Here is a 27,388-nt window from a genome sequence, read left to right on the forward strand (position 1 = left end):
ATTGCAAACATTAAGAAGATTTTCCTCAAGTCCCCATCACGAGTGTTAGCTTTTAGTTCTCATGCACCTGATGTGCCTTTGCCACCAGCTCCTATTCTTACTAGATGGGGTACATGGTTAGAGGCTTGTGGTTACTATTGTGAAAATTATAAAGTTGTGAAAGAAGTTGTAACCTCGTTCGACAGCAGTGAAGCATTGTGTATAAGACAAGCACAGGAACTCTTGGCTGATCCCGAAATGGAGGGAAAATTATGCTATATAAAGTCCAACTTCGGCTTCCTACCTTCTGCCATAACTTCACTCGAGACATCTGGAGCTACATTGGTTGATCAAGTTAATGTCCTTAACAAAGTTCAGGATAATTTGGAAGCAGTTCAAGGTACTGTTGGAATACAAGTAAGAGAAAAGATGCAGAAAGTGCTAGGGAAAAATGCAGGATACACAATAATATGTTCTATTTGTGACGTATTGTGTGGGAAAACGTTTTCATTGCCAGACTCTGAAACCGAATTAGAACCAAGTCACATTGTATGTTTTAAATATGCCCCTATTATCTCTGTTGATGTTGAAAGGAGCTTTTCTATGTATAAAAGTGTGCTAGCTGACAATCGTCATTCATTTCTTTTTGAAAATTTACAGAAAATATTCGTTACACACTGCAACTCAAAACTGAACAGTAACCTCTCATAATTTGTCAAAAATTGCATACTATACCGCGTTTGAATGAACCTGTCCCCTTTCCCGCGCTAGCGATCGCTCAACAGTTTCGGTGCCAATGAGAAACGAGGAAAAATCGTCTGCTGGGCAGCGAGGAGCGAATGGAAGCCAGAAGAGAGGCGCTTACGTACACGCTATTACGACGTCGCGTATTTTAATTGGCTGCCTGGCTTTGACTTTCCCCAGCACGGAGAAAAGCCAGCGAACAGCTAGCGCGGGAACCGGGACAGGTTGTAACAAACGCGGTATAAGTTGCTGTAATTTGAAGTGCAAATAAAATTTTACTTTGGAATTTTTAACGTTTTTTAGGTCATTTTTTGGCAATTTTTAGGTCAAAAATGCATCTTTTTAAGGGCATTTTTTACGAATTTTTAGGTCATCAAAATCCTAGCCCTAGTTATTACAATTTATTTATTAGAAAGTTATTCCTATCTGTGCTAGTGTTATTGCTAATCATGTTCGTCTCATAAGGAAATAATTGCAATGCTCTTTTAATTTAATGATTGATTCATCCATTGATTGATTGATTTGCTTCATTTTACTTCGCTTTTTGTGCCACTTTTGGCTAATTTGCAAGGATGGGGATGAGTGATGATATGATGAAATTGATGAATGGACACTCACAAACATCCATGCCCAGGCCAGGATTCGAACCCGGAACCCTTGGCGTCGTAGCGCGATGTGCTAACCACTCCGCCACGGGGGCAGCTCTGCATGTTCGAAACGAGGCAGCAAACACATTATGTTTACATTTGTTCGTTCGTGAATTTCCCATATCTTACGTCTCCCTTGCAATTGTTGATATCGCATGATACACAAAATACTCCGTGGTGATGTAGTTAACTCAGCTCGCTACGGCACCAGGTATATCAGGTTTAAATCCTGGCCTAGACATTGGTGTTATTTGTTATTTCATCATATCATCCTCATCTTCGCGATTAGCCAAAAGTGGCAGAAAAGCGAATTAAAATAAAGCAAATCAATCAATCAATCATGGAGATATTTTAGAATGAGTACGTAATCTTGAATTTCAGTCTGTCCATTATTTGTCTTGGTCAGTTTATAAATACTTTCAATGCTTCTTACAACATCGGAAGTACCATTAATGTTTTCGATTTTGCTCAGGCAAGACTCCCAAATTGTTGTTTTCAAGTCATCTCTTAACGAGGAAAGCTAGTGGCAACCCTGCCACGTGCCCCCTGGTAGTTATGTCAGAGCAAGCGTGTGCTGTGTTGGGTTGCATGCGTACAGGATATATTTTAAGCGCTTATAGCGCAGAAACTAAGCGCTTTCGAGGTAAACTTTATAGGGAAAAGTTACTTGTTTTTATGATATCTACCTGCACCCAAGCGTTGTTGAAAGAGTTTTGCGACACCCTGTATATTGAATTAACTCAAAATCTTAAAATGGAAAGTGGGTGATGTGATCTAAGAAATCAGGATAGAATTTTACAAGAAATGCAACGAGGAAGATATTTTGATTTACAATAAAACCTCGTTAATCTGGAACCCGATAAGCCGGACTTCGCTTAATCCGGACAGGCAAAAAAAGAAAAAAAAAAGAAAATGCAAGGTTTTAAATGTGGCTAGAAGTCAACAAGAGAACTTCCCAAAGAAAAGGCAGTCAACCACTGATGAAATTCTGTTTGTACTGTACTTTATAGTGTATAGTGTACTAGCTGATTACCCAGTGTTGCCCAGGTATTTATTTATCCCAATCTTGTATTAGACAGGAAAATAATGAATTCTAACTATAGTGTAAAATGTAACTAATTTTAAATGTGATCGCGAATGTCACCAATTCTCTTAGACACTCCAAAATCTATGGATTCGACACTAATCTAGGTCATTTGTGGCATTTTATTTTTCACCTCCTCTCACCCCACCCACCCCCAAGCCGATAGGTGATGAAGTTGAATCATATTGGGAGTGTCACAAAAACTATGGATTCCATTCGCAACACAGCCTGAATGTTAGACAACCCACGAAACACACGTGTTGTGCAGGATTGCATAGAGTCACGGATGTCTGTTTGTGCGGAATTTAATATCGGTTGTTCACCATTATTTTTACATGTCACACCTTACCACCCCACCCAGGGGTGCCAGGGGTGTCTTACCCTAAAAATATTATTTCCAGATTGCAAGTGATACGTGTACCAAGTTTGGTTGAAATTGGTCCAGGAGTTTGAGAATTTGCCGGAACAAACATATATACACACCTACACACATACATCCATTTTTATATATATAGACGACTTAGGCCTATGACCTTTAAATACACCATAATGAAGGTGTTTTGTTGCTATAAATGTAGTTTTAATGCACTTTCTACTGTTCTTTTAGGTTATTTCAGTTAATCCGGACTTTTGTTAAACCGGTCAACATATCCCCCCATTAGTCCAGATTAACGAGGTTTTACTGTATTTTTAACCAGTAAAAAGGTATTAATGAATTATTGTACCCATTTCCTCCTCCTCAAGGTGTGCAAAAAAAAGTAAAGAGAATTAAAATGCCTTTAACATCTCAGTATCACATCGAGATCATACTGTTGTCTACGGTGAGAAGTTCACGTGCCATTGCACATAATTTTAATCGGATACATCAACAAAGAGGTGAGCATTATGAATGGTTGTCTCAAACAATTACAGTGCGGCACTTTCATTGGAATGAAAAGTTCTTCACAGTGATGAAGCTAATGTTTATGTTTATGGTCTCCGCAATGAAAACTATCCATGTGTACAACATGGAGATTTGCAATCTGGCCCATAGCTCGAGATTGTGTTCTCTGTATGCTCAACAACCTGTGCTTTGGCCTATGTTTAGAAGTCTTCAGTATGTTTTTTCTCTAGTTTTTTCATAGTTTTGGAGATGTGTGCTGGGAAGGGAAGGTCAGTCCTTCAGTTTGTGTGTGTCCTCAAATTACAAATATTAAAATTACAAAGAAACTTTGTGCTCACACTTTCCTCAAAGCTGTATTGTTTGTTCTATTAATTTCGGTAGCCACTATTGTGCAACAAGTTCTAATGGGGATGGTGACAGTGTCCACCGAAATTATGAAGGGAAGTCAGTAAATAGGTTACAAACTGATGTGAGATAGCTGAAAATAGCAGTGAGTAGTTTCCAAAGGTGCCATTAGGTGGCAGCACAATCCACCTTGAAGATATTTAGTTAGCAGTTGCTAGATAGCAGACACATGCATGGGGAGCTCAGTTTAAAAATGGCGACCGTGCTTGTTAGAAGAGCACCATGCTGCTGTGCATTTTTCGTGGGCAAAAGGACTTCCTGCCGAAGATATTCACAAGAAAATATTTCCTGTTTATGGTGAGAAGTGTTTGTTGTGTAAAGTGGTGCACAATTGGTTGATAAATTCTACCAGACCGACCTGGTCCTCCTCTTCAGATTGTGACAGAACCAAAAGCAGAGCAGGTGGAGGAGAAAATCCGAGCTGATAGGCGAATGACAGTAGACAGTATAGCAACTGCAATATGATGTTCTAATGCTTAGCCTAGAGAATAATGATCATTTGAAAGTGTGCGCAATGGCTTGGTGGCCAGTCAATTAACTGAGGAACATTGATTGATTGATTGAGTTCATGTTTTAAGTCCACTTTATGCACAGTAAGGCTAATTGGGACTGCACCTACACTTTAAAGTGGGATCCGAACCACTATGTGCCTCCACCAGGTATCAAACCCGGGAGCCCTTGATTACAAGGCAACAAGGCTACCAACGTGCCATCGGGGAGGCCCTGACTGAGGAACATGTGACGTGCGACTGTGACTAGGACAACAGCCCCAAGACGTTCTTGGGGGTACTGATAAACCAATAGTATAAGTTGAGATTTTGTTGTAAAACAAAAACGGTTTTCAAGTCACTACCTCATTTAGAATTTTTCTAATAAATGTTTATAACCTACTTGGTGCGTACTGAAAGTCGTGATCAACTTTTTATTTCAGACGTAAATGTTCACGTAGAGCGATGCGCTGTATAAGACAGTTAGAACCATCTATTGTGACAACATACACTTGAAAGTGGGGTGATCGGCGCAGTACGTATGCTCATTAGCGAGTAATGGCTCCGTTTGACAAGTCGTTTCGCCAGCGTGCAGTAATTGAATTTCTGTTGAAGGAAGGTGCATCGGCATCAGATATCCACCGCCGATTGCAGGAAGTGTATGGTGATCAGTGTATGGCTGCCAGTAGCATCAGGCGATGGATAAAACATTTTAGAGGTGGAAACACAGACATCAGTAATCTCCCTCGCACAGGCTGCCCGAGAACTGCCTCGAACAACAGGAACGTGGCTCACGTCCAGGAAATCATCCAGGGGAACAGGCGTGTTTCGGTGTGAACTTTCACACATTGTTGGAGTAGGGCACAGTGCTATCCAGGAGATGATTGGTGTACTGGGTTACCGGAAAGTGTGTTGCAGATGGTTGCCAAGGGATTTGAATGCGGCACAAAAACGAAACAGAAAAGATGTTTGCACGGAACTTTTGGCACGGTACCGAGCAGAGGATGGAGGCGAGGGTTTCTTGAAGTGTTTGGTTACTGGAGACGAAACCATTTTCCACCTCTACGAGCCTGAGAGTAAACGTCAAAGCCTGGAGTGGCGACATCAAACATCACCAAGAAAGAAGAAACCGAGGACAATGTCATCAGCTGGCAAAGTAATGGTGTCTTCTGGGATTCGGAGGGTGTTCTTCTCGTGGACTTTCTCACTCCTGGGGAAACAATCAATGCATCTCACTACGTGCGCACTTTGAGAAAACTTCGTCGTGCTATTCGTGAAAAACGTCCTGGCAGGGATAGTGTTATCCTCCAACATAACAATGCCAAGCCGCACACAGCACAGCTAACGAGGTATGAAGTTGCCAGATTTGGGTGGGAACTCCTTCGACATCCTCCCTACAGTCCAGATCTGGCTCCTTCTGACTTTCACTTGTTTTCTTTTCTGAAAGAACACATGCGGGAAAACAGATATGACACCAACAAGGAAGTGGAACTTGCCGTAAGGAGAATACTCAGATGTGCCCGAACGGAGTTCTACAACAGAGGAATTTTCAAACTTCCAGAACGTTGGCAAAAATGTGTCGATTTAGATGGTGATTATGTTGAAGACTAATAAAGGTATGTACTTTAACAGGCATATATTAGATTCTTTTTTGTACAGTTTACTTCCTTCTTGTAACATGTTGATCACGACTTTCAGTATGCACGATACTTACTTATCCTCGTGATAGAAAAACAACAACAAACAGCTTCGCAGAAAATGTGAGTAGTAAGTTTCTCTGTAATTATTTACTACCGCATCTCTCATTCCCCAAAATATGAAAACAAATATATTTAGTTTGGGGTTGATTCCCAGTTTGGACATTCCTACCATCTTTATTGAAACCAAGGTGTTGCATGCCACGTTGTTACAGATCTCAATGTGTCATACATGTCTTCTGTATCTATTCACCTTGTCTGCTTATACTACTGATGTTACTAAATATTTTCCATTGTTACTATTGTGGAGCACATGTGTTAGGCAGTTTGCAAACTACATTCTTTTGTCCTGGGAGAGAGATGAGGGGAGGGGCTGCAATCCATTGCTGGATTCTGGTGTAAAGAGAAAATGTTTCTTGGTCTTCTTCTTCTTCTTCTTATTATTATTAACTAGAATGAAACTATTAAATATAAAAGATACATACAAATGTATTTTCACAAATGCACTATTCCACTGCTAGCATCTCACAATCAGCCCTTCTTCCCCTATTTTTTTTTCTTATTTTATGTTTTTTGTCCTCCAGTTTAGTCACAATGATGAAGATGAATTGATGAAAAAGTAAACATAACGAAACAAACATGCCTTACCCAGAATTCTAAGTTGGTACACCTAGTTTTGTATTGTTCTATTAACCACTTTGCCTAGGATAACCTGCTTTAAAGTTTTCAATTTTATTCTACTGTTTAAAACTTTAAAATATTCTTCTGTAAACAATTCAGTTGCTGAAGTCAACACAATCCGAAAGAATAATGGCATACACACATAGAGCCTTTTTAACAACATATTTCAATACCAACATAAATAACATTGAACTAATATGCTTGCTTTCCTCTGCATTATTAAACATTATTTTTCTGTACATAAACATGCAGCTACCTACAAATGTTCTTGTTGCTATGTAGGATGTTAGCATTAAACAGTTTCATGTACGGTGTGTCCCAAATTAATTATTGGGGTTTCAGAGTTGTTTAATTTCCCTTATGTGGGGTACAAGGACAAAGCTTACATGGGAATAAACAACATCTCAACAAGTCTACACAGTGCACCTTATAAATGTTCAACGTGAGCACCTTTTGTGACACGGCACACATGCATCTGGTAGTCTCATTCTACCCAAACACGGGTCACCATGTCTGGAGTGATAGATTGAAACTTAAAAAAGTTGTTTGTAACTTCTTAAACCATCTACGAATGTTGTTATCAGGTGGAGGATCACTTCCAAATCGCCGTCAAAAAGCTTGCTGAACTGAAACAGAACAACCACACCTTGCAAATTCAATGACACAAAAGGACTTCTGAATGGGAGTCACTATCTTGTAATATACGTACGTTGCTGTGACTGATGGGGAAATAATTAGTAAGTGCTCAAGGTAGAAACTTCCACAGCAGTTCTTATCGTACATGTATGATATGAACATTCACCTTCGTCTGTTGCAATATACCAACTACTTGAAACCCCGATAATCATTTTGGAACAAAGTGTATAATTTTCTCACAAAAAAATGTTAGTTAAGGCTATTATGGGATTAAAAAACACACTGAATACATTTCTAGAATTACACAAATATAATGCATAAATTGCCAATAAAATTTAATCTGCTGCCTCTAAGAGTAAAAAAGGGTTTTGTAAAAAATTCATAAAAATTGTTAAAACACAAAAATATTTTCATAAAAATTGCAAAATTAGAAATGAAGGTGATACAGATATTGAGAAAAAAAATAGGTTCAAAAATTGGAAAAAAAAATCTTGCAGACAAAGTTACAAAACCTTTACCATGCACTACCACGTACACAGAGTATTTTAAACTAACAATGCATGAAGAATAAAGCTTTTAAGAGGCAATGACAACGATACATAATCCAAAAATGTTGAAACTTCATTTCATTATGTCTTACTTTTCATTCTCGCAATGCAACCTTGATTGAGAAAGCCATTCCTTGTCAAAAACTGCTGCAATTTGGCTTCAGAACAAATTACATTTACATGGACAGAAATGCAATTACATCAAACTATGCACTTTCTGTATAACAAAAGAAAAGCTTGTAGTGTTTCAAAATTATTCACATGAAACAATTTTTTTGAGATGCCAGCTCAATATTGAAATATGTGAGGCAATGGTAGAAGACAATCAGATTTTGCATTCTTTCTGTGGGGTTCTTTCTTTTTGTCACTTTTGGCTAATTTCAAAGATTAGGATGACAGACGATTAGATGGAATTGAAGAGACACTGACAAAAAAAAACCCACTCATTTCCAGGTATGGAATTGAACTCAAGAGTTTTCAGTTGCAAGCTCACGAGCCGATCGCTCAATACACTGAACCACCAGGGTGGTTAAAATTAGTGTTCTAAATTAAGATTAAATGAAAAGTTTTTTCCATAGTACTCAAATTTAACTGCCTGTATTTTAAAGCAGGCTTTGCTTCAACTGCAGAAGAAAAGTGACTGCCGCCATTATCAAAGCTGATCTAATTTGTCCCAGTTCAACAATACTCTGTTGCACAAGAAACCTGTGAAGACTAAGGTATGTCAAATGGTTCTTCATTGGGTGACAGTCCATTTGCTGCTGTTTCCTGGCTTTCAAGAACAGACTTCTACCACCACTGCTTTTCATTGATTGAGTGATGAGTGGGTGTTTTAAGTCCACTTTATGCACAGTAAGTCTAATCGGGACTGGACCTACAGTTTAAAGTGAACCATTGCTTTTAAGTATGGAAGTCAGTCAAATATGAGGATCACTCAACAATCCTCTGTTTGTCACTGGTAGAAACAATTAATCATGGATTCAGATAATGGCTTTATTCATTCAGTCACGTCTACATGTGACATGTCGTAGTTCCATAGATGGAAGTGTGGTGGCAGCCTTATTGAGTAGTGTGCTCTAAAATTATATTCTCACGAAAAGAACAAATTGTGTGCATCAAAATGAAAGTTGCACCTAAAAGAAATGCTGCTAAGTGTCACAGAGAACTTGTGCAACAACGGTTAAGTGGTTCACCACATAGATTTGCCAAAACCACGAAAGTTCCAACAAGCACCCAGCAACATTAAAGATTTGCTTCTAGTTGACTACGACTATGAAGTGATTTTTCTGTCACACAATATCGAAGGGAGTTACCATGAACCGTGAGTATTACAGTAACTCCATGAATCACCTTCATTCAGCTGTTCATTGGAAATTACTAATGCTTCTGGCGAGACATCGAATTATGCAGCACCACAACTCGAGGTGCAATGTTGCAAATTCTGTGTGGCAACCGCTCCAACAGTGGGATTGCAGAGTTCTAAAGCATCACCCCCCTCTATAGTTTACACAGAGTTCTTGCGAGGATGGCTTGTTTCGAAAGCTACAAGATCCTCTGCAAGGACATTGCTTCAACACCACTATCGATGACATAGAGCAGGCCTTAGGGTGGTCTCTGTGATATTTGGAAAAACAATTAGTAACAGCTAGAAAATATAGCCCGACATTTGACATTGGTTATTCACGGCCAGAAACTACTATGAAGGAATACAGTAATCTCGTCCTCTTCGCTTATATAAGTAGACGGTTATGAACATGTAATTATTTTTTAAATGATCCTTGTACAAAGCAGAAGTTGCTCTTTGCAGCTGCACAAGCAAACATATCCACTTAGGATCAATCGGAGGTTGAAGTGGGCATGTCTGAAATTTATTTTACACCACGGGGTTCACCTTTGAAACATTCTGTCAGTGGTGAGCACGAGTGAGGAAGCAGTGCCAGTTTCAGTTGCACACTGTATTACTGTTAAATCTCTCACCAAAGTAGACGTAAAGTCGAGTGAAATTTTACGAAGCTTAAAGCAACAAATCAGTATTGAAACATTAGAAAAAGTGTTTGTAGAGCTTAAAAAGTTTGTGAGTGGACATGTGCAGAATACGACTCATGCAAGGCAGCTTACGGTAGATCCTTCAACTCAAGAAAAAACTGCGAATATACACTGGACTGTGCTGGAGCATCCTCCCTACATCGTGCTCTTACCCTGTGGACCAGGTGTTGGGAGGTCGTTTCGAGAGTGATGAAGAGGTGGAGCACTTTGGCACCAACCACCATCTTTCTATGCCATGGGCATTAAAAAAAAAAAAAAAACAATCCGGTGGCAAAAGTGCCTTGATTGTAGTAGAACACACACACAAAAATATTCAATTAGTATTTTTGCAATATTTTCATGTCATAAAAAGTCAGAGCAAAAACTCAGTTTATATTTAACTGACCCATGTAGCTTCCCAATTGCCATCACTAGGGCCCGGGACTTTATGTCCTATAAAACTGTAAAATATGTGTGTAATTATGTCATAAAAATGTAAAATGTGGCAGAAATATTCCCAGTAAAGCCAAAAATAAGCACTGCCGTAATTTTGAATTTCTCGTTATACAGGAAGTCAGTATCTTCCATGATGGATCGACTAGGGTGGGGGTGGAGTATTAATTGAAGTCAGAATCCCTTTAACTGAAGAATGTAGTGGAAAAATACTGAAAATATCATAAGTTCACTGAAATTATCCTAAGCTTCATTTACTATTATGTTAGATTTACACCTTTGTGGAAATTAAAGCTTAGAAGCTCGATACAGTGATACGTGCATGGCTCAAATGACAAATGATCTTGAAAAGTCACATACACGATGGCTGAGAGAATAGGAGCTGTAATGTACCCAATGTTATTTTTACTTTTGACTGATTGTTACGAAAAGAAGAAAAATGTAACGAAATGAGAACAATTGAAACTACTTGTTTCTGGTTATTCTTCTGCTCGCACAACAATGACGGAGAAAATTTTTCCTCAATAATGTTCACACGACTATCAATTGTTGGCAGGATAAATAAGGGGGTATTATTGATAACTAGTTGCAAGAAAAAAGTCATCTGGTTTTAATTTCTTTGTCCATAATTTCCTTCCTGCCATCGATAATACAAACTCTCCGTTGCATTAAATGTACGAAGGATAAATTATAAAATAACCGATTATATGCAATACAATTACGAAATTATACAGAAATGTGTCTTATTACGAGAAAATTGAAGAAATATGTTGTAAAAATGTTAAATTGATAAAATATGTCTTATCTAGTTCATCTATTTCAGCTGATTTTCATGAGATACATAAAGATCTCATTCGATCCAATGCTAAATAAAAAAATATGTTATGACATAATGTTCTGGGCCCTAGTCATCACAATTATTTCAGTTTTATCCTCCCCTATATTGCATTCTTTTAAAAAACACGGCATAGTAATCATTAAATGATAAGTGGCAGTGTTTTTTTAATTTTAAATTTACAATTTTTAAGCACTGGTATAGGCTCAGCTCTAATTTTAAAGTTACATTTTACAATGGTGAATGTTACTCACACAAAAAATAGACCGGCTAAGCGTGACATCACCTGGGACAGTTTCCTGGATTTATGTTCCCAAACAAACTTTCATGTGACGAAGCCCCTATGCTTTGGCATTGAAAACTTATCATAAAGGTGTATCCTTTATTACAGTGACTGCAGTTAGAACAGAAAGCTGATGTGTATCATACATCAACATAAAGACTAGATTCAGGAGAATACCTGAATATTTTGCTCGATCCTCACAGATAACAGGTTAGTGAAGAAATAGCAAAAGAAAATTGGGTAGTTTTTCAAGAAACACATCAAGGAACATCGATATAGTCTGTACACAGACATACGATCGACATCAGTATTTTGTTTCCCAACTGCTGCCATAGTAACAAACAATAACTTTTCGGTTTTTACCACATGAGATATCCTATTTTTTTAATATGGGCTAAAACTGCCAATGTTCCAAAGGCTTCAATTTTTCATGTTTTTTCTAAAAAAAAAAAAAAAATACCCAGTTTTCTTACGTTATTTCTTAACCACTCATCTGCCAGTAATTAGCAAAATATCTATATGTTCACCAGAATCTAATATTTACACTGATGTGTGATACACCTCAGCTGTTTCTATAACATAAGGTGTTGCCTTCCTATACATTTTCAACGCAAAAGGATAGGAGCAAGTGGGTTGAAAATTTTGTTTGGAAACGTACAGCCTGGACATCAGCTGCTACTAACGTCACTGCTTAACCAGTCCATTTTAAATCAACAATTGTTATGAGCTGTTGTTCATGCATGTTGCTGTAGAAGAAAAAAAAATCTCCTCTACTCTTTGCGTTGCCAATATATTCGCTTTAACCAGTCTCTTTATTATTATTATTATTTTTTTATATTAAATGCAAGCAAGAATATTACTAACATTAGTGGATTTGTATTACGGTATGAGTTTGTAAGAACCATATATATACAACCCACTTTTGTCTCCACCACTGAATACATAGCATTTTGTGTCTCGTCAACACTTCACTCGATAGTCAACAGACTGGCTCGAATTGCATTATAAAGAACCATTTCCAAATTAGAATTCTTGAATGCTGTGTATCTTTTTATGCTAATAATGATGATGAAGATGAATGGTGATATGAAAATCATGAGCTCAGAAATAAACACAAAATGTCATGCCAGGATTCAAACCTGTAACGTTTGGCTGACGAGATTGTTCAGTAGACCATTTAGACCATTCCATTTGCTCAGACTTTCCTTTCAGTAAGTTGTTCAATTTCTTGTTCAAGATTCAGATAACTCCTAAGACAGGCTCTATTCCCAGAGATGTATGTGTGTGTGTGTGTGTGTGTGTGGTAGATGCAAAATTGTGATAAAATATTTCAATATTTCACTGGCTTAAACAACACTGAATAATCTTGAAACACATTTAACTTGTTCTAGATGCAATTTCTATTCATAAAAATAACTTGATAATAAATTCACAGACAGATATACTAACATTGAGTAGTTTGAACTACAATGTAAGCAAATGGGAAGTAACCTACATGTAATACACAAGCTCTGAATCCGTTCCTGATTTTTCATCAGCTTTTCAGTCCTAGACAAAGTAAATGAAAATTGTACAATGACAAGGACAGAACTAGCATGTTATGGAACAGAAAGAAACAGGACAAGAACAATTGCTGGAAACTACCACACAACAACTTACACAGAAGCACTTGCAATAAATTACATTTCAAGCAGTTTAATACCTTATTTAATTACCTTCGAAAATATTAAAATTACCATGTTAGAACTATTATTGTTAGTAACAGAAATTAACTATATCAACCAGATGCTAGAACATTTGATTTTTAAAAATATACATTGTTCATTTCCTGATGGAAACATGAAATGTAATGTATATTCATGTTATTAACAAATATCCAGACTTTCATGACACTACTATTCCATAAAAAACCCACACAAATATATATCAATAAAGACCAGGAAAGACTAGTGAATATTAAATTATGAATGGAATTGGATACACTTACTCATAATAAATATTTCTCATGGTCTGGTAAATCTGTCATTCCCTTTGCATAACATCAAAATTCTCTTTGTGTTTTTGTTATTTTATGTCACTTTTCCACTTTTGACTAATTGTCACAATGAGGATGAGTGATGATCAGATGAAAGTAATATAGGGTCACTCACAAATAACGACCATGGCCAGGCTGGGATTGGAACCCAGGAACTTTGGTGGTGAGATTGTGCTTGGTAACTGAGCCAGCACATGTAAATTTCTTTAGGAAACAGAACACTCAACAGACAATTTGAACAAAATATACGAGGGTCATCCAGAAAAAAGGAATGTTTTGGTGTAAATTACAAATGATGTGTGCAAAACTTCTATGGTACAGAAACTACATACCCTACTCTACTTTTCCACATATTTGCCACACCCATTCAAGCACTTGTCACTGCCTGATACCATCATTGTACTTGGTTTCTGCCAATGTATTCAACAATGTAATAACCGTGTCTTTAAGTTTATCAGTCGTGGCTAAGTGGCATTAATCATACACTTCTGTTATTTGCTTATGAATTTCACTGGCACAAACTTTTCTCGCATTCAGAAACCTTATCACAGCTCACACTTGGCAGGATTCTCAATCTTGTCGAACACGTTCAGGGCTCACACCTCAATACCGTACATGTACTATCTGGCTGCCTCAGCCAAAACCATGGACAGAAGTGCACATGCACGAACTGGACTTGTTCAGTGCCAAAATACGGATGACTGCAGCAATCACAGACCTCCAATTACAGACTGGAAACGATGATTTTTTGTTTGAAGCCGCGCATCTTCGTTCGCGCATAATCCTGGGAGTAGAAATATGGCGGAGATGTGCATTATAGCTTTTTATTCTTTTCATATTTATCAAGAAATTATTTGTACTCACTTGTGGAGTGTAATATGTAGTGTTATATACTTCTTAGTAAACTTAACAACTGCAATCTTGTGTGGTGCAATGACTCACAATATTGAAAATAGTTGTTACAAGTAGAAATATGAAGGTATGCTCGCCGCCATGATAGTATCACCCTCTCTTTGAAATATTTGGCCCATGTTAAAAAGCTGTTCCAGTCTGGTACATGGAACTCTGTGGCAGCAATGGCATTTTGGGAAGGAAGGAAGGATTTAAACATTTGAATCGTATGAAGTTTCTAACGCCGGCAAAGAAGTAAGAGATATGACTAATGTGACGTGATAGCTATATTTAAATATTGAGCTCAAATTTACACAACATTAATCAGGATAGCATTCAGTAATAATATCTGCTTCACGATGAATCATCTTTGTTACAGACAATGACATGGCTGCAATCTGACTTGCTCGTTTCGTTGAATGTGCAACAAAACTTCCCTGCTTTTTTCGATCCACTTCAAATCTGTTTGTTGCGAATTGTAAGAGTCATCATAAATCACAAGTACACTACAACGAGCAAATCTATATAAACGAAATATCACAGGGTAGTTTGGCATGTGCTTTTACCTGCTTCCTCTCTCGCATTTGGAATAGACCTTTCCAGTTTTTGCCTTCCTTGGCTGGACTGTATGCGTACATGTCTGCATAGTCTCACTGCTTGGTTCAAAGTGAGGAAGCGTGGGTGGCGTGTGCTGTGTGCTACAGTCAAATGATCCTCTTTTCAGAAAGCACTTTTCCACTACATGGTTGAATACATTGGCAGGAACCGAGTACAATGACGGTATCAGGCTATGATAAGTGCTTGAATGGGTATGGCAAGTATGTGGAAAAGTAGGGAGAGTATGTACTTTCTGTACCATAATTTTTTGCAGCCACAATTTGTCATTTGTGTTTATACGGCGTACGCTTTTAGAAGGAACACGAGTTTAGCTAATATGCGGCCAGTGCTGTCGCGCTGTTGCCAAACCAACTGCTAGCGGAAGAGAAACACAAAGAATTTGTTGTTTCCAATATTCAACTTTTTTATATATAATGCATGCACGTGATATATGAGTACAATGAAACATATAGTAAAGAATTCTACACAGGATTGTATCATATCATAGCACTGCAGCATATAAGAGAAACTCGTACCTGAAAGAAGTTTGAAGGAATTTATTATAGAGGAACTGCAAGGTCATCATCATCGCTCTCGTTTCTGTTTTCTGGCATGTTTCCCAGGAGATTTGAATAGGGGTTCACCGATTTCTGTTGTAGATACTTTAACCTGTTTACTAATATGCAACACAGTATGCACCATACACCGCACGCTTTAGCCGTAAGTTCTCGACTGTGAGAAAACACTGTTTCAGCACGCACTTCTTCCGATGCCAATTCCTTAAAGTAAGAATACATTTCAAAACAGTGACGGCGATTAGGGGGGGCAAGGGGGGCAGTTGTCCCCCACCATTTCTCTCCACTTTGGTGCTCGCACTATGCTAAACCTTATCTACAAAGGGAAATATATTTTCTTTGCACCCCAATTCTGGCTCTTTGCCCCCCCCCACCCCCAGGTTTGGAATCGCCTCCACTGTAAGATTTCTGTCTTGTGAACGTAATATTTTACCCTTGTTGCCTGTACTACTAGTACTAGGTTTCGAGAGCGACATTAATAATTTGATATGTTTTGCTTTATTTTAATTCGCTTTTCTGTCACTTTTGGCTAATTGCGAAGATGGGAATGAGTGATGATGTAATAAAATTGATGAATGGACATTCATAAACATCTATGTCCGGAATGAGTGATGATGTAATAAAATTGATGAATGGACATTCATAAACATCTATGTCCAGGCCGGGATTCGAATCCGGGACCCCTGGCTTCGTAGCGCGATACGCTAACCACTCCACCATGGGGGCCGGCGCGACAATATTAAATAACACTCACGGAACACACGCTCTTGCACAACTATCGAACGTAAGGGCTGTATACAGCATGCTACGACGCCAGGCCTCCCGGATTCAAATTCCGGCCAGGGAATAGGTGTTTGTAAGTATCCCTTCATCAATTTTATCATTTCATCACCCATCCTCATCTTCGCGATTAGTCATAAGTGGCAGAGAAGCGAAGAAAAATAAATCAAATCAATCAATAAGGGCTCTATCGAATCCTCTCACAACTGTTCTTCGTGGCCTACGAGTAAAATTATCTTACACCGTCCTTGTTACGAAAACGTTGAACTGAAAGTGACTCAGACTCGCAATGTTCGTGAAAGCCCACAACAATGAAGGGCCATTGTATATATTCAGCCGAATTTGACACCCATAGCTTTACCAAGACACAACTCAGCGGGATCAACACGGTGGCAACGAAAAAACAGACGGAACACGGAAGGAAAATGAAAGGGTCATTGTGTGTGTGTGTGTGTGTAGAGAGACGTTTTTCCCCCCCGTGGTTCTTCAACAAACTATAACTCCGGCTGTAGGCGACGGAAATTCATGGGACTTGGACAGACAGATTCAAAATGTCGTGCCCCACCGTATGATAAACTTTAAAGTGGTGAGTTTTATGAAAACTTCTTGCGCGCAAGAAAAATACAGAACACAGCGTCTAACTTGCGCGCCGCAGTTTCCTAACTGTACAACGTTGCACTCCTGCTATTGGCTGGTCGCCAATGACACGCTCTCCGTAGCTCCGCCCGATATCGCTTCTAAAACCATGTGTCGTATAACACCAAAATGTTTCTTCTTTTTCTGGATGTCTCATATATATTCTTTATCAGTCGCAGATGTTCAGAAAACAGGTGGGAGACAATAAACAAACCTTCTCAGACAAACCCAGAGTGGTTTATCAAATGCCCCACCTCCAACTTGCTCTGGAATACTCCCTCTTGCACAAACATATCCCTCTGCCCACAAATGCAACTGCCTGAGTGTACAAACTACCTTACTCCTTATCAACTTTCGAACCTTACAGAATATGTACTTTTCTTATGTGCATCGATTTTCTGCCACTTTTGACTAATTGCAATGATGAGGATGAGTGATCATTAGATTAAACTATGATGCAGGGACAGTCAGAAATAATAATAATTCCTTTATTTAGCAGGCGAGGTTCAGCCGTAGGCTGCTCTACCACCTAATACCACCAATAATATCAATGCCTAAGTCAGAATTCAAACCCAGGAATTTTGGTGGCAAGAACCCAACAGATGAGACTGACAAATTAAAAAGTATATAATCTCATTGTTTTCAGGTATGATAATATAATTATTGTTGTATCTCTGAATATCATAGTGTCTGGAAACTTTACTCTCCATCCGAAAGGAACTTATCCCAGTTCAAACTTCATGTGTGAGGTGCGGTCTGAAATTAAATTCCATAGTACTTTGGAGGTGATGTATTCATGCGGAAAATAATACGAGGGTCACTATTTATATTTTGAGCCTAACAATGAAAAAACAGGAATTTGGCATTTTTGTTTTTCGAAGTATTCTCCTTTATAGTCGATACACTTTTGCATTCGTTCGAACCATTTGTCAAAGCAGTTTTCACAATCTTCTTGAGATGCCTCCATAATATGGTTTTTGAACGCATCAACGGCGTCTTCCGACGACGAAAATCGTTGTCCACGCAATTTATTCTTGACATTCGGGAACAAGAAGTAGTCATTGGGTGCCAAATCAGGACTGTACGGCAGATGACCCATCAATTCGATTTTTTGACTGTTCATAAAGTCGGTTGTTAGACGAGATGTGTGACAGCTGGCATTGTCTTGATGAAGAATGATCCGACGGCATTTGTTTGTTTTCCGTATTTGACCGAAGACCTCTGGCAAACAAATTGTTGTGTACCATTTAGAGTTGACCGTTCTACGTTTCTCTAAGGCACAGTTGCCACATGACCAGTTTTCCCCAAAAAACAGGCGACCATTTGTTTCGATGTGCTTCGAGCGCGAACAACTTTTGTTGGATTGGATTCATCTTGAAACACCCATACAGTCGACTGCTGTTTACGTTCCGGCTCATATGCATATATTCATGATTCATCACCTGTTACAATCTTATATACGTCTTTTGAAGCACCACGATTGTATTTAATGAGCATTTGTTTGCACCAATTGACGCGAGCGTCTTTTTGAGTTTTTATCAAATTGTGTAGGATCCAACGAGAACATACCTTTCTCACAGCTAAATGATCATGTAATATTTTATATATGCTGGTGGAACTAATGCCTATGGTTCCTCAATCTCACAGTATGTCACATGACGATCTTGCAGTATTAGGTTTTGCACAGCATCAATGTTTTCTTGAACAACAACTGATTTTGGACGACCTTCGCGAATCTCGTCGGTGAGCGAATAGCGGCCACGATTAAATTCGTTATACCAGCATTTCGCAGTGGCAAAGGATGGGGCTTCATCGCCAAATGTGGAAGTAAGTTGATCGATGCACTCTTGTCTTGATAATCCACATCGAAAAGCGTAAAAAATCATCCCACGAAAATGTTCACGAATTAATTCCATTTTATTGTTGTCGCGGAATCTCCAAGGCAACATAAACAACACAAATCAAGCTATTGACAAAACATTTTAAGTACGTTATGGTCAATAATGCCAGACGATTCCGTGCAAACGTCAAATTGCACCTAACTTCAATCATTGTTGCCAAGGCTCAAAATATAAATAGCGGCCCCCGTAACATCACCAGTTCTGGGCAGTTAGTGGTTTGCTTCCAACGTGCAATGTTTGGATTGCAGGATGACTGCTTTGCACAAGCAGGACTAGGTGAAAAAAAAGCAATTGTGCTGAATAGAATATGTTGATGTTGAATATGTCTGCTCCATTACAGAGTCCTTATTGCTAACTGACATGCATTACCGACATGGACCACAGATGTGGTTGCTGGCCACAAATGGATGCTAAGAGATTCTGTTGCTATTCTTTTTTTAAGGTAGAATGGTTAGAATTTAAATTGAATTGTTGTTTTTAAGTCCACTTTATTTACAGAAAGACTAATCGGGACTGTGGGATCTGAACCTCTTTGACATGTGCCTCCACTGGGTATCGAACCTGGAACCCCTTGATCACAAGGTGACGATGTTAAAAATATGCCATCCAGGAGGCCCAAGGTAGAATGGTGACTGCCACCAGGCACGGTTGAAAGTTGCCATTCAATGTAGGAGGCCAAGTTTCTCATTTCTACTCTTGCCCTTATGGATGATAATGCACGATCCCACATGATGATGGCAACAGCAATCACCCTTACACTCTTGACCTTGCACCTAGTGAAGTGCATTTCTTCCCAGCTTTGAGGAAGATGCTGACCACAAATTCACTATCATGAAAGGACTTGAACTTGAATTTTTGATTTATGTCCACTTTATGTTCGGATAGGCTAATTGGCACTGGACCTACAGTTTAAAGTGGGATTCGAACCACTGTGCCACATGCCTCCACCAGGTATCCCTTGATTACAAGGTGGGGACGTTCCCACTATGCCATCTGGGAGGCACTAAAGGACTTTTACAGGAGGGCATCAGCAATCTAGTAGGCCAGTACAAATGCCTCAATTTTGGCAGGGATGACACTGAAAATTATGCCAGTCATCATCATGATGTCCCAAATTCCATTTGTCCGAGAATGGACATTCTTTCTGCTAACCCGAGCACGAAACTTATGTTCAGACTATACCTCGTACATCCTCACCTGCGTTATTTGTGGTACATCTACACAGGTGAAACATCCACAGCCTAAATCACACACCTAACCATTCTACTTTCAAGGACTGCTTCTAGATAAGAATCCACCCATTACCTGTATCCACTAACAGCTACACAAGGAAGTGCTCATAGAGATACTGCATAATGACCATGAGTACAAACACATCCCTAAACAAGGCCATTCTTAACCTCTCCATATTTTCATACCCACCCAACCTCCATTCCACTCCTCCTGTCTCCTCCTCCCTTAACTCATTTTGAGTTCTTTGTAGTTCTATTTTAGTTTCTGACTGATAACCATGTGATTTGTGCACAATCCTGCCAAAAGATGGAGTAGCGAGGCAATGCTTTTGTCTGGTGAGTGTTTCCAATTTCCTTCTTCTTTTCATACACAGGATGTACTGTATGGAAGTACTCTGGTTATGCACACAATACAAAACCACTTAAATACGTACAAAATACGAAAATACATACATATTCTTTTCAATTTCAATTTTTCATAAAAACCAGCACTTGAAGCTCTAGAAAGATATTACCATGTTGCAGGCCAAACATTACACCCTTTTATTTCTTTTATGTGGGACTATGTTAACAATTTCAACTATGTATTGAAGATTTGTTACTTACCATCTGTGAAAAAAGGAATAACTGTTAACTTTGTGTGCATCAGATCTGACAATCAAGAACAAATTCACAATCAAAGTTTGCTTTAAGTTCACTTGCTGCTCAGATAGGCTGGTCAAGACTATGTTATACCATCAAAGCTTATCTTTCACTCCCTTTTTAACTTGTTTTACTAATAATACTTTAGCTTTTAGATGTCAAGAAGAGTCAATAAGGTACATAAAAAGGTTTTAAAATTGGATATATGAACTCAATCTATTACTGTATGTAATATACATAGCATATAAAATCTATGAAAGAAAAAGGATGGGTACTTACCAGGAGGAGGGGTGACTGTTCCTGCTGATGTGGCTGTGCTCGTACTGTTTGGGCTCTCAGACCTATCCGGGGACTTCCCATTCGCAAAATGCTGCTGCAACATATCCTGCTGCTTCTCTTGCTGCTGTTGAAGCTTCTAAGGAGGAAAGGAGAAATTGTATGAAACTCCGGAAAATAAGTTACCCAACTACACTTGTATTTGTACCCATGTATTTTATATGGCACAGTAGATGTTTTGGTATCCATTGAAATTTATTTACTGATACTTTTCCAGCATTTTTGGTCTTTCAGGGGGTCCACAAAAATGCCTCACGACAATTTTGCAGAGTCAAATTATTCTCAAAGTTATGTGATTACTACAACCACATATTTAAGGTGAATAAAAGATCAAGATTTTGGTACAAATACTGGGCATATTTCGGGATCAAAAGATGCATATAAAATGGCTTTTTGGTGTTAAAATGGTGAATAAAACACTAAATTTGATTTAGAAACTACACTTATTACACAACATTTACATAGTTATCTGAGAATTAAGATCATTCCTGTGTAAAGGACTCCATTTTAGCTTCTCAAATATTTACAGCAGAATTAATCAATTTCCCGTGATTTGCATAACTCACAGGACAATTCAAACCTCAGAAGGTGTCATGTTGGTAAATAAATTCTAAATTTCAAGTTTAACACATTGAATCCCAGGGTATTTAAATTGGCAATAACTTAGAAACCCGGGCATTTTATGTGATTTTCAACAATCTGAAACAATTTATTTTTTGGTGTTACTATACATGTGTTATACATCAAAATAAAGCCAATTTCTTTGCCTACACAATAAAAAAGAAACAATTAGAATCTGTGTGTTCTTGCGTGTCCTAGAGATGTTCAACATAGTCCTTGTTTTACATATAATGAAAAAGTCTGTATTTCTAATACTAAACATATCTACCGTTAATATGAAACACAGGTGGTGTGCAAGTAAATAACCCATTACAAGTAAATAAATAAGTGTTCCATTTCTTTCGATATTTCAAGTAAACACATTGGTCAAGTGCATGAGCGCATGGGAAGCAGCGAATCAGCGATCAGTCGAATTTTCTTGACTGAGATAGGGTATTTTCGAGTCACAAGTTACCGAACATTGTTCGCAGGACGAAGTAAATGACCGTTGGGTCCACCACATGTTGGCAAACGTACCGTAAGGCGAGCAACAGCATTGTCAGCACCAGAAATGAGCGGAGGTTGATGGTACAACTGCACGCGCGATCCTGAACGATGAAGTTTCCGGAAGGACCATCCACACGTCAGAATGCAGGCGGACACACAGTCATATACACTGGTCAACAAAAAAAAAAATATTTTTTCTGGCATGGACTTTTCCAACTATTTTAGACTAATTTTAGTGTGCTGATTCCAAATCTGATCTTATATTTGCTCTATCACATCTCATTTGTATGGTATTGGCAAATCCCATTTTCATTGATTTTACCCGGAATTGACCGGTGGTCACTTATGATTACAAGTTGTTGCGAGTCAGTGAGTGCTTTAGTGATAAAAGATGGCGTTGTAATTGTAGGATAGTGTGTTTATAATATGATTTTATGTAGACAAACATTTATGCCATATTTTTCATCTGCAGGTCGTGATCTAACAATGGCTACAACATCCAGAAGAAGGACTTGCCGTAATGACGCAGATATTTTCTGCTACATCTGTGGCAGCTTCACTTTGAGGGATCAAAGGCGGAACATCAATACCTTTGTCAAGAAGGTGTATCTTGCCTACTTTAAGGTACGACTGGGAGACCAAGACAAAAATTAGGCTCCCCAAAAAGTGTGCAAGACCTGTGTTGAAACTTTGCGATCATGGTCTAAAGGAAAGAATGCTAAGCTGAAGTTTGGTGTGCCAATGGTTTGGAGAGAACCAACAAACCATTTGGATGACTGCTACTTCTGCCTTGTCAATGTAAAAGGTTTCAATAAGACGAACAAACACCACTTACAATACACAGATATCCCATCTGCCAGACGACCAGTTGAACACTAATAGGAAATACCTGTGCCTGTATTTACTGACCTACCAGAGATTGATGTTGAAGCCCTCACTTCACCTGCTTCTACAGATGATGAGGATGATGATCTGACCGAATATACGCCATCTGTTGCAGATTCTGATAAAATTTCTCTGTCTAATCAGCCTGAATTGAATGATCTTGTAAGAGATTTGTATTTACCAAAGCAGTCTGCTGAAGTGTTGGCTTCCAGGCTGAAAGAGAAAGGACTACTCAGACCTGGCACTACTCGTAGTGTCTCCTTTTATTGAAACAGAGAAGCAGCACTGCGAAAGTACTTCCATTCAGACGGTCAACTTGTTTATTGTAATGATGTTGAAGGGCTTCTTCTGAATATGGGACTACCTGCATATGATTCAAGAGAATGGAGACTTTTTATTGACAGTAGTAAAAGGAGTTTGAAATGTGTGTTACTGCACAACAGAAATATATATGGTTCAATCCCAATAGGACACACTGTACGAATGAAAGAAGAGTATGCAAACATCAAGACAATTCTGGATAGATTGGAATATCATGTTCTTGGATGGGTAATTTGTGTTGATTTGAAAATTGTTAATTTTCTGCTGGGGCAGCAAGGAATTCACACCAAATACCCTTGTTTCCTGTGTTACTGGGACAGTAGGGCTACATTAGAACACTGGGTTAAAAGGACCTGGCCACCAAGAATCAGTTTGATGCCTGGTGACAAGAACATCAAGAATGAGCCTTTGGTTGATAGGAATAAAATTGTATTTCCCCCACTGCACATAAATCTTGGATTAATGAAGCAATTCGTCAAAGCTCTTGACCACACTGGAGACTGCATCAGCTATATACTATGTTCAACCTTTTCAAGTGTTAGTGTCGAGAAGAAAAAGGCAGGAATATTTGATGGCCCTAAGATAAGAACACTCATCAGGGATCCACACTCTGTTACAACAATGACTGCGGCAGAGGCTAGGGCTTGGAATGCATTCTCTGATGTGGTGTGGAATTTCCTTGGGAACAGGAAAGCGGACAACTATGAAGAGATTGTGGAGGAGATGCTCTTGAGTTTCCAAGCACTTGGATGTAGGATGAGCATCAAGGTTCACTACTTACATAGTCACTTGGCCGACTTTCCAGAGAACTTGGGTCATTTGAGCGAAGACATTTATATGCAGTCACAACTGTGTTACGGCTCATTAAATGTTTGTTTCGTTATTATTGTATCTTGAATCTTATCTTATTCTCATCTGTATGTCTGTTTAGCTCTTCGTATATGATCATAAATGTGCTGTTTTTATTGAAAATACAATATTTCATATCTCAAAAACCTGATGTGATAGTGACCACCGGTCAATTCCGGGTAAAATCAATGAAAATGGGATTTTCCAATAGCATACAAATGAGATGTGATAGAGAAAATCTGAGATCAGATTTGGAATCAGCACCCCACAGTTACATTAAAACCATTGGAAAACCTTATGCCAGAAAATGTGTGTTGACCAGTGAAAGACGCCTGGCAACGTTGCTTCGGGAGAGCGATGTGATCCCTTCAGGTTTTACTTCGCAACAGAGTTTGTTGACACCCACTGGACCACACTGCCCCGAAAATGATTGGGAACAGGATGCGCCAGAAATAGCCATCAAGGTCAACCGCCAGTTGGAGTTGTGATCAGTATAAATTCCATTAGCCAGGAAGAGGAGCTCGAGCATATACAAAGATGGTGTTTCAAAAATAGAATTAAAAATACCACCGAGGAAAAATGCAGTTTGCTTTACAGATACCCACGTATCCGAAAAGTTAGCATTTTTCTCTCGTGTTTGTTGTTGGCCGACCTCCATGGGGGAGTGGTTATCACAGCATGCTACGACAGCATAAGTTTCAATTCCGACCTGGGAAAGGTGTTTTTTGTGTGTATCCCTTTATCATATCATCTTCGCGATTATCAAAAAGCAACACTAAGTAACAAAAATCAATTCAAATCGTTGACTGATTGTTTGATTTGGTTTATTTTACTTTGCTCTTCTGCCACTTTTGGCTAAAAGAACACCATAGCCAGGCCAGGATTCAAACCCGGGATTTCTAGCTTAGTAGTCAAATCAAATCATTTTTTATTTTAGAAAGGGGGGAGTAACATGTACTTTTTTAGTAGTCATTCCTCAATTTGCAATCTTTTCCCACCTTTGACATTCATTTTTTTAGGAATATTGGGCCCTAAGGGGGTTGAGCCCCATCAACCCCCCTTGGGCACATCACTAATTGCTACCCCAAGTGTCTACATCACCGCACGTCACTGTATTTCACATTTCATGTTTTCCTCAAAAAGAAAAGGTGATTACATAACATGTATTCTAATACTGTGATGTAATTCTTGGATATTTTAGATCAAAACTCTTGGTAAATTGATGCATATACTTGGAGTGGAATACTTACACACCTAATATTAATAAATATGTTGTAGGATTTTTAATAATTACAATTTTCAAGCATCATTACTGTCATCAGTGGAAATCCCTAAGAGTATCGGAATTGGTATGATATCACTTCAAAGTGATATTGACTCAGTCCTAGAATTTCTGTTATTTAGTGCAGCTTTGCTGCCACTTTTGGCAAATCATGACAATGACAATGAGTGATGATTACCACATTTGCCGGCATATAAGAAACATTTTTTGAGGAAAAGGCTTTATCACTGAATTAATAATTAATTTACAGTATTTCAAGTATAAAGTAATATGTAGGTCTACTTACAACAAATAACATATCTAATCTAACTAGGAAAGGATACATTTTAATCTTCTTTGTTACACACTGCAAGGAAGCAAGAAAGAAATCATCTAATTCAGACCAGAGAAAATTTCCAGAAATGAAGGTAATCAAGAACCGAGTATCGGTGTATAAGACGCACTATTTTTCAAGGAAAAAAGTACATCATATAGACCGGGAAATATGGTGCATGAAATTGATGAAGGGACATTCACAAAGAACACCTATACTATACAGGCTGGGCCTCAAACCCAGGGACTTCGGTGGCGAGTTTGAAAGTCTACCACTTAATGCTCAGCCACCAAGGTGGCATTCAACTACACTTATAAATAAGGAAACTACAGAGCAATCCTTTGAAGTGTACACCGCCATGTCAGTGTTTGCGCTATCGGCAAGCAAGTTGCTCACGGCCATATGTCGGCACTGTAGGCTGTCCATGAATCAAGCACCAAATTTCCATTAGTATTTTAAAGAGTAATTTATTTACTTACCAATTTATGAAAGAAGGTGCTCAAACTGGGAGCCTTCATTGTCCACACGTTTTGGACACCTCTTGAACCATAACTCGCTGCAGTTCCCATTGATTAACCTTTACTCTGCCGAGGGAGTCCTCAGAAAGGAACCCCAGTTTCGCCAAGGCCTTTTGGAGTGGATTTTAAATTCGTACACTTATTTGACAAAAAATGTTACAACTCTTAGACTATTTTACCAATCTACTTCGGGTAACTTTTGTTTTGCAGCTAAAACATCAAGGCATGCAACTGTGCAGAAATCAAAATGCCAAAGCCAATAAGAGGGGGTTGGGTGGGCCACAGCCTCCAACTTTCAATGAAAAACATCATAAAAATGGGGAGTTTGCTCCCTCTTCCCCTGCTATTTTCGGAATGGGACGCAAACTTTAGCCTTATTTTCAAAGAATGGTCCTTTCTTAACCGAATGACATGCAAGGACAAACAATCACGGGCACGGAGGAACCACACAAATTCACAGCCACCAAAAAAAAAAAAAAAACGAACTTCCTCTCACTACTCATGTCGGACCTGTTCTGACCTTTTCCGCAACACAAAAAGGAGGAAAATGGTGGGTGGGGGAAGGGGGGAAATTGGTGCATACAAGGCATGCAGAATATTTCACCGATAAAGACTGCATTTCTTTCCTTTATTCTCCGACCTCTTGTGTTTCAGAACTTTCCTCTCTTACAGCCAGCTGTCACGTGCATTTCGGCTCCTCTTTGTCTATTCTTAGCTCGGGTCAGGCCAAGAGATGATACTCAGTCGTGTACATGAGAGTCCAAGGGACCTCTCTGCAGGCTAATGACAAAAGATAGGTTGGGTTACCCAAGCCATGCTAAAAGCTTTAACTTAATCCCGGAAAGGAAAACAAGCTCGTAACTTCCTTTGTATTTGTTGCTCAGCTGTCGAAGCCAGCTTCCATATGTAACTTTGGAGTTGGGGGAGGGGGGATGGGATGCATCTACATGACACGTCAAAGCTTCGTTTAACCCACTGTAAGTGTTTCCGGCCTAATAGAAAAGTATCAAGATAATAAAAAAAACATGAATTTTGTAATCAGCTCCATGGTCGATTTTTGAACCAAATTATGAGTAGCACCTTACATTTTCGACCAAAAT

General features: G+C 38.7%; 1 protein-coding gene across 1 annotated transcript in view; it reads right to left on the bottom strand.

Moving 5' to 3' along the window:
- Nucleotides 1–27,388, bottom strand: part of LOC145988428 (PX domain-containing protein kinase-like protein) — a 109,584-nt gene that overhangs the window by 13,086 nt on the left and 69,110 nt on the right. The window contains exon 9 of the mRNA XM_083123320.1: nt 20,957–21,092. Coding sequence (XP_082979446.1) covers nt 20,957–21,092 — 136 coding nt within the window. The remainder of the gene's footprint in view (nt 1–20,956; nt 21,093–27,388) is intronic.

The sequence above is a fragment of the Lepisma saccharinum genome, chromosome 5 (assembly GCF_977018435.1).
Source record: "Lepisma saccharinum chromosome 5, izLepSacc3.1, whole genome shotgun sequence".
Lineage (NCBI taxonomy): Eukaryota > Metazoa > Arthropoda > Insecta > Zygentoma > Lepismatidae > Lepisma > Lepisma saccharinum.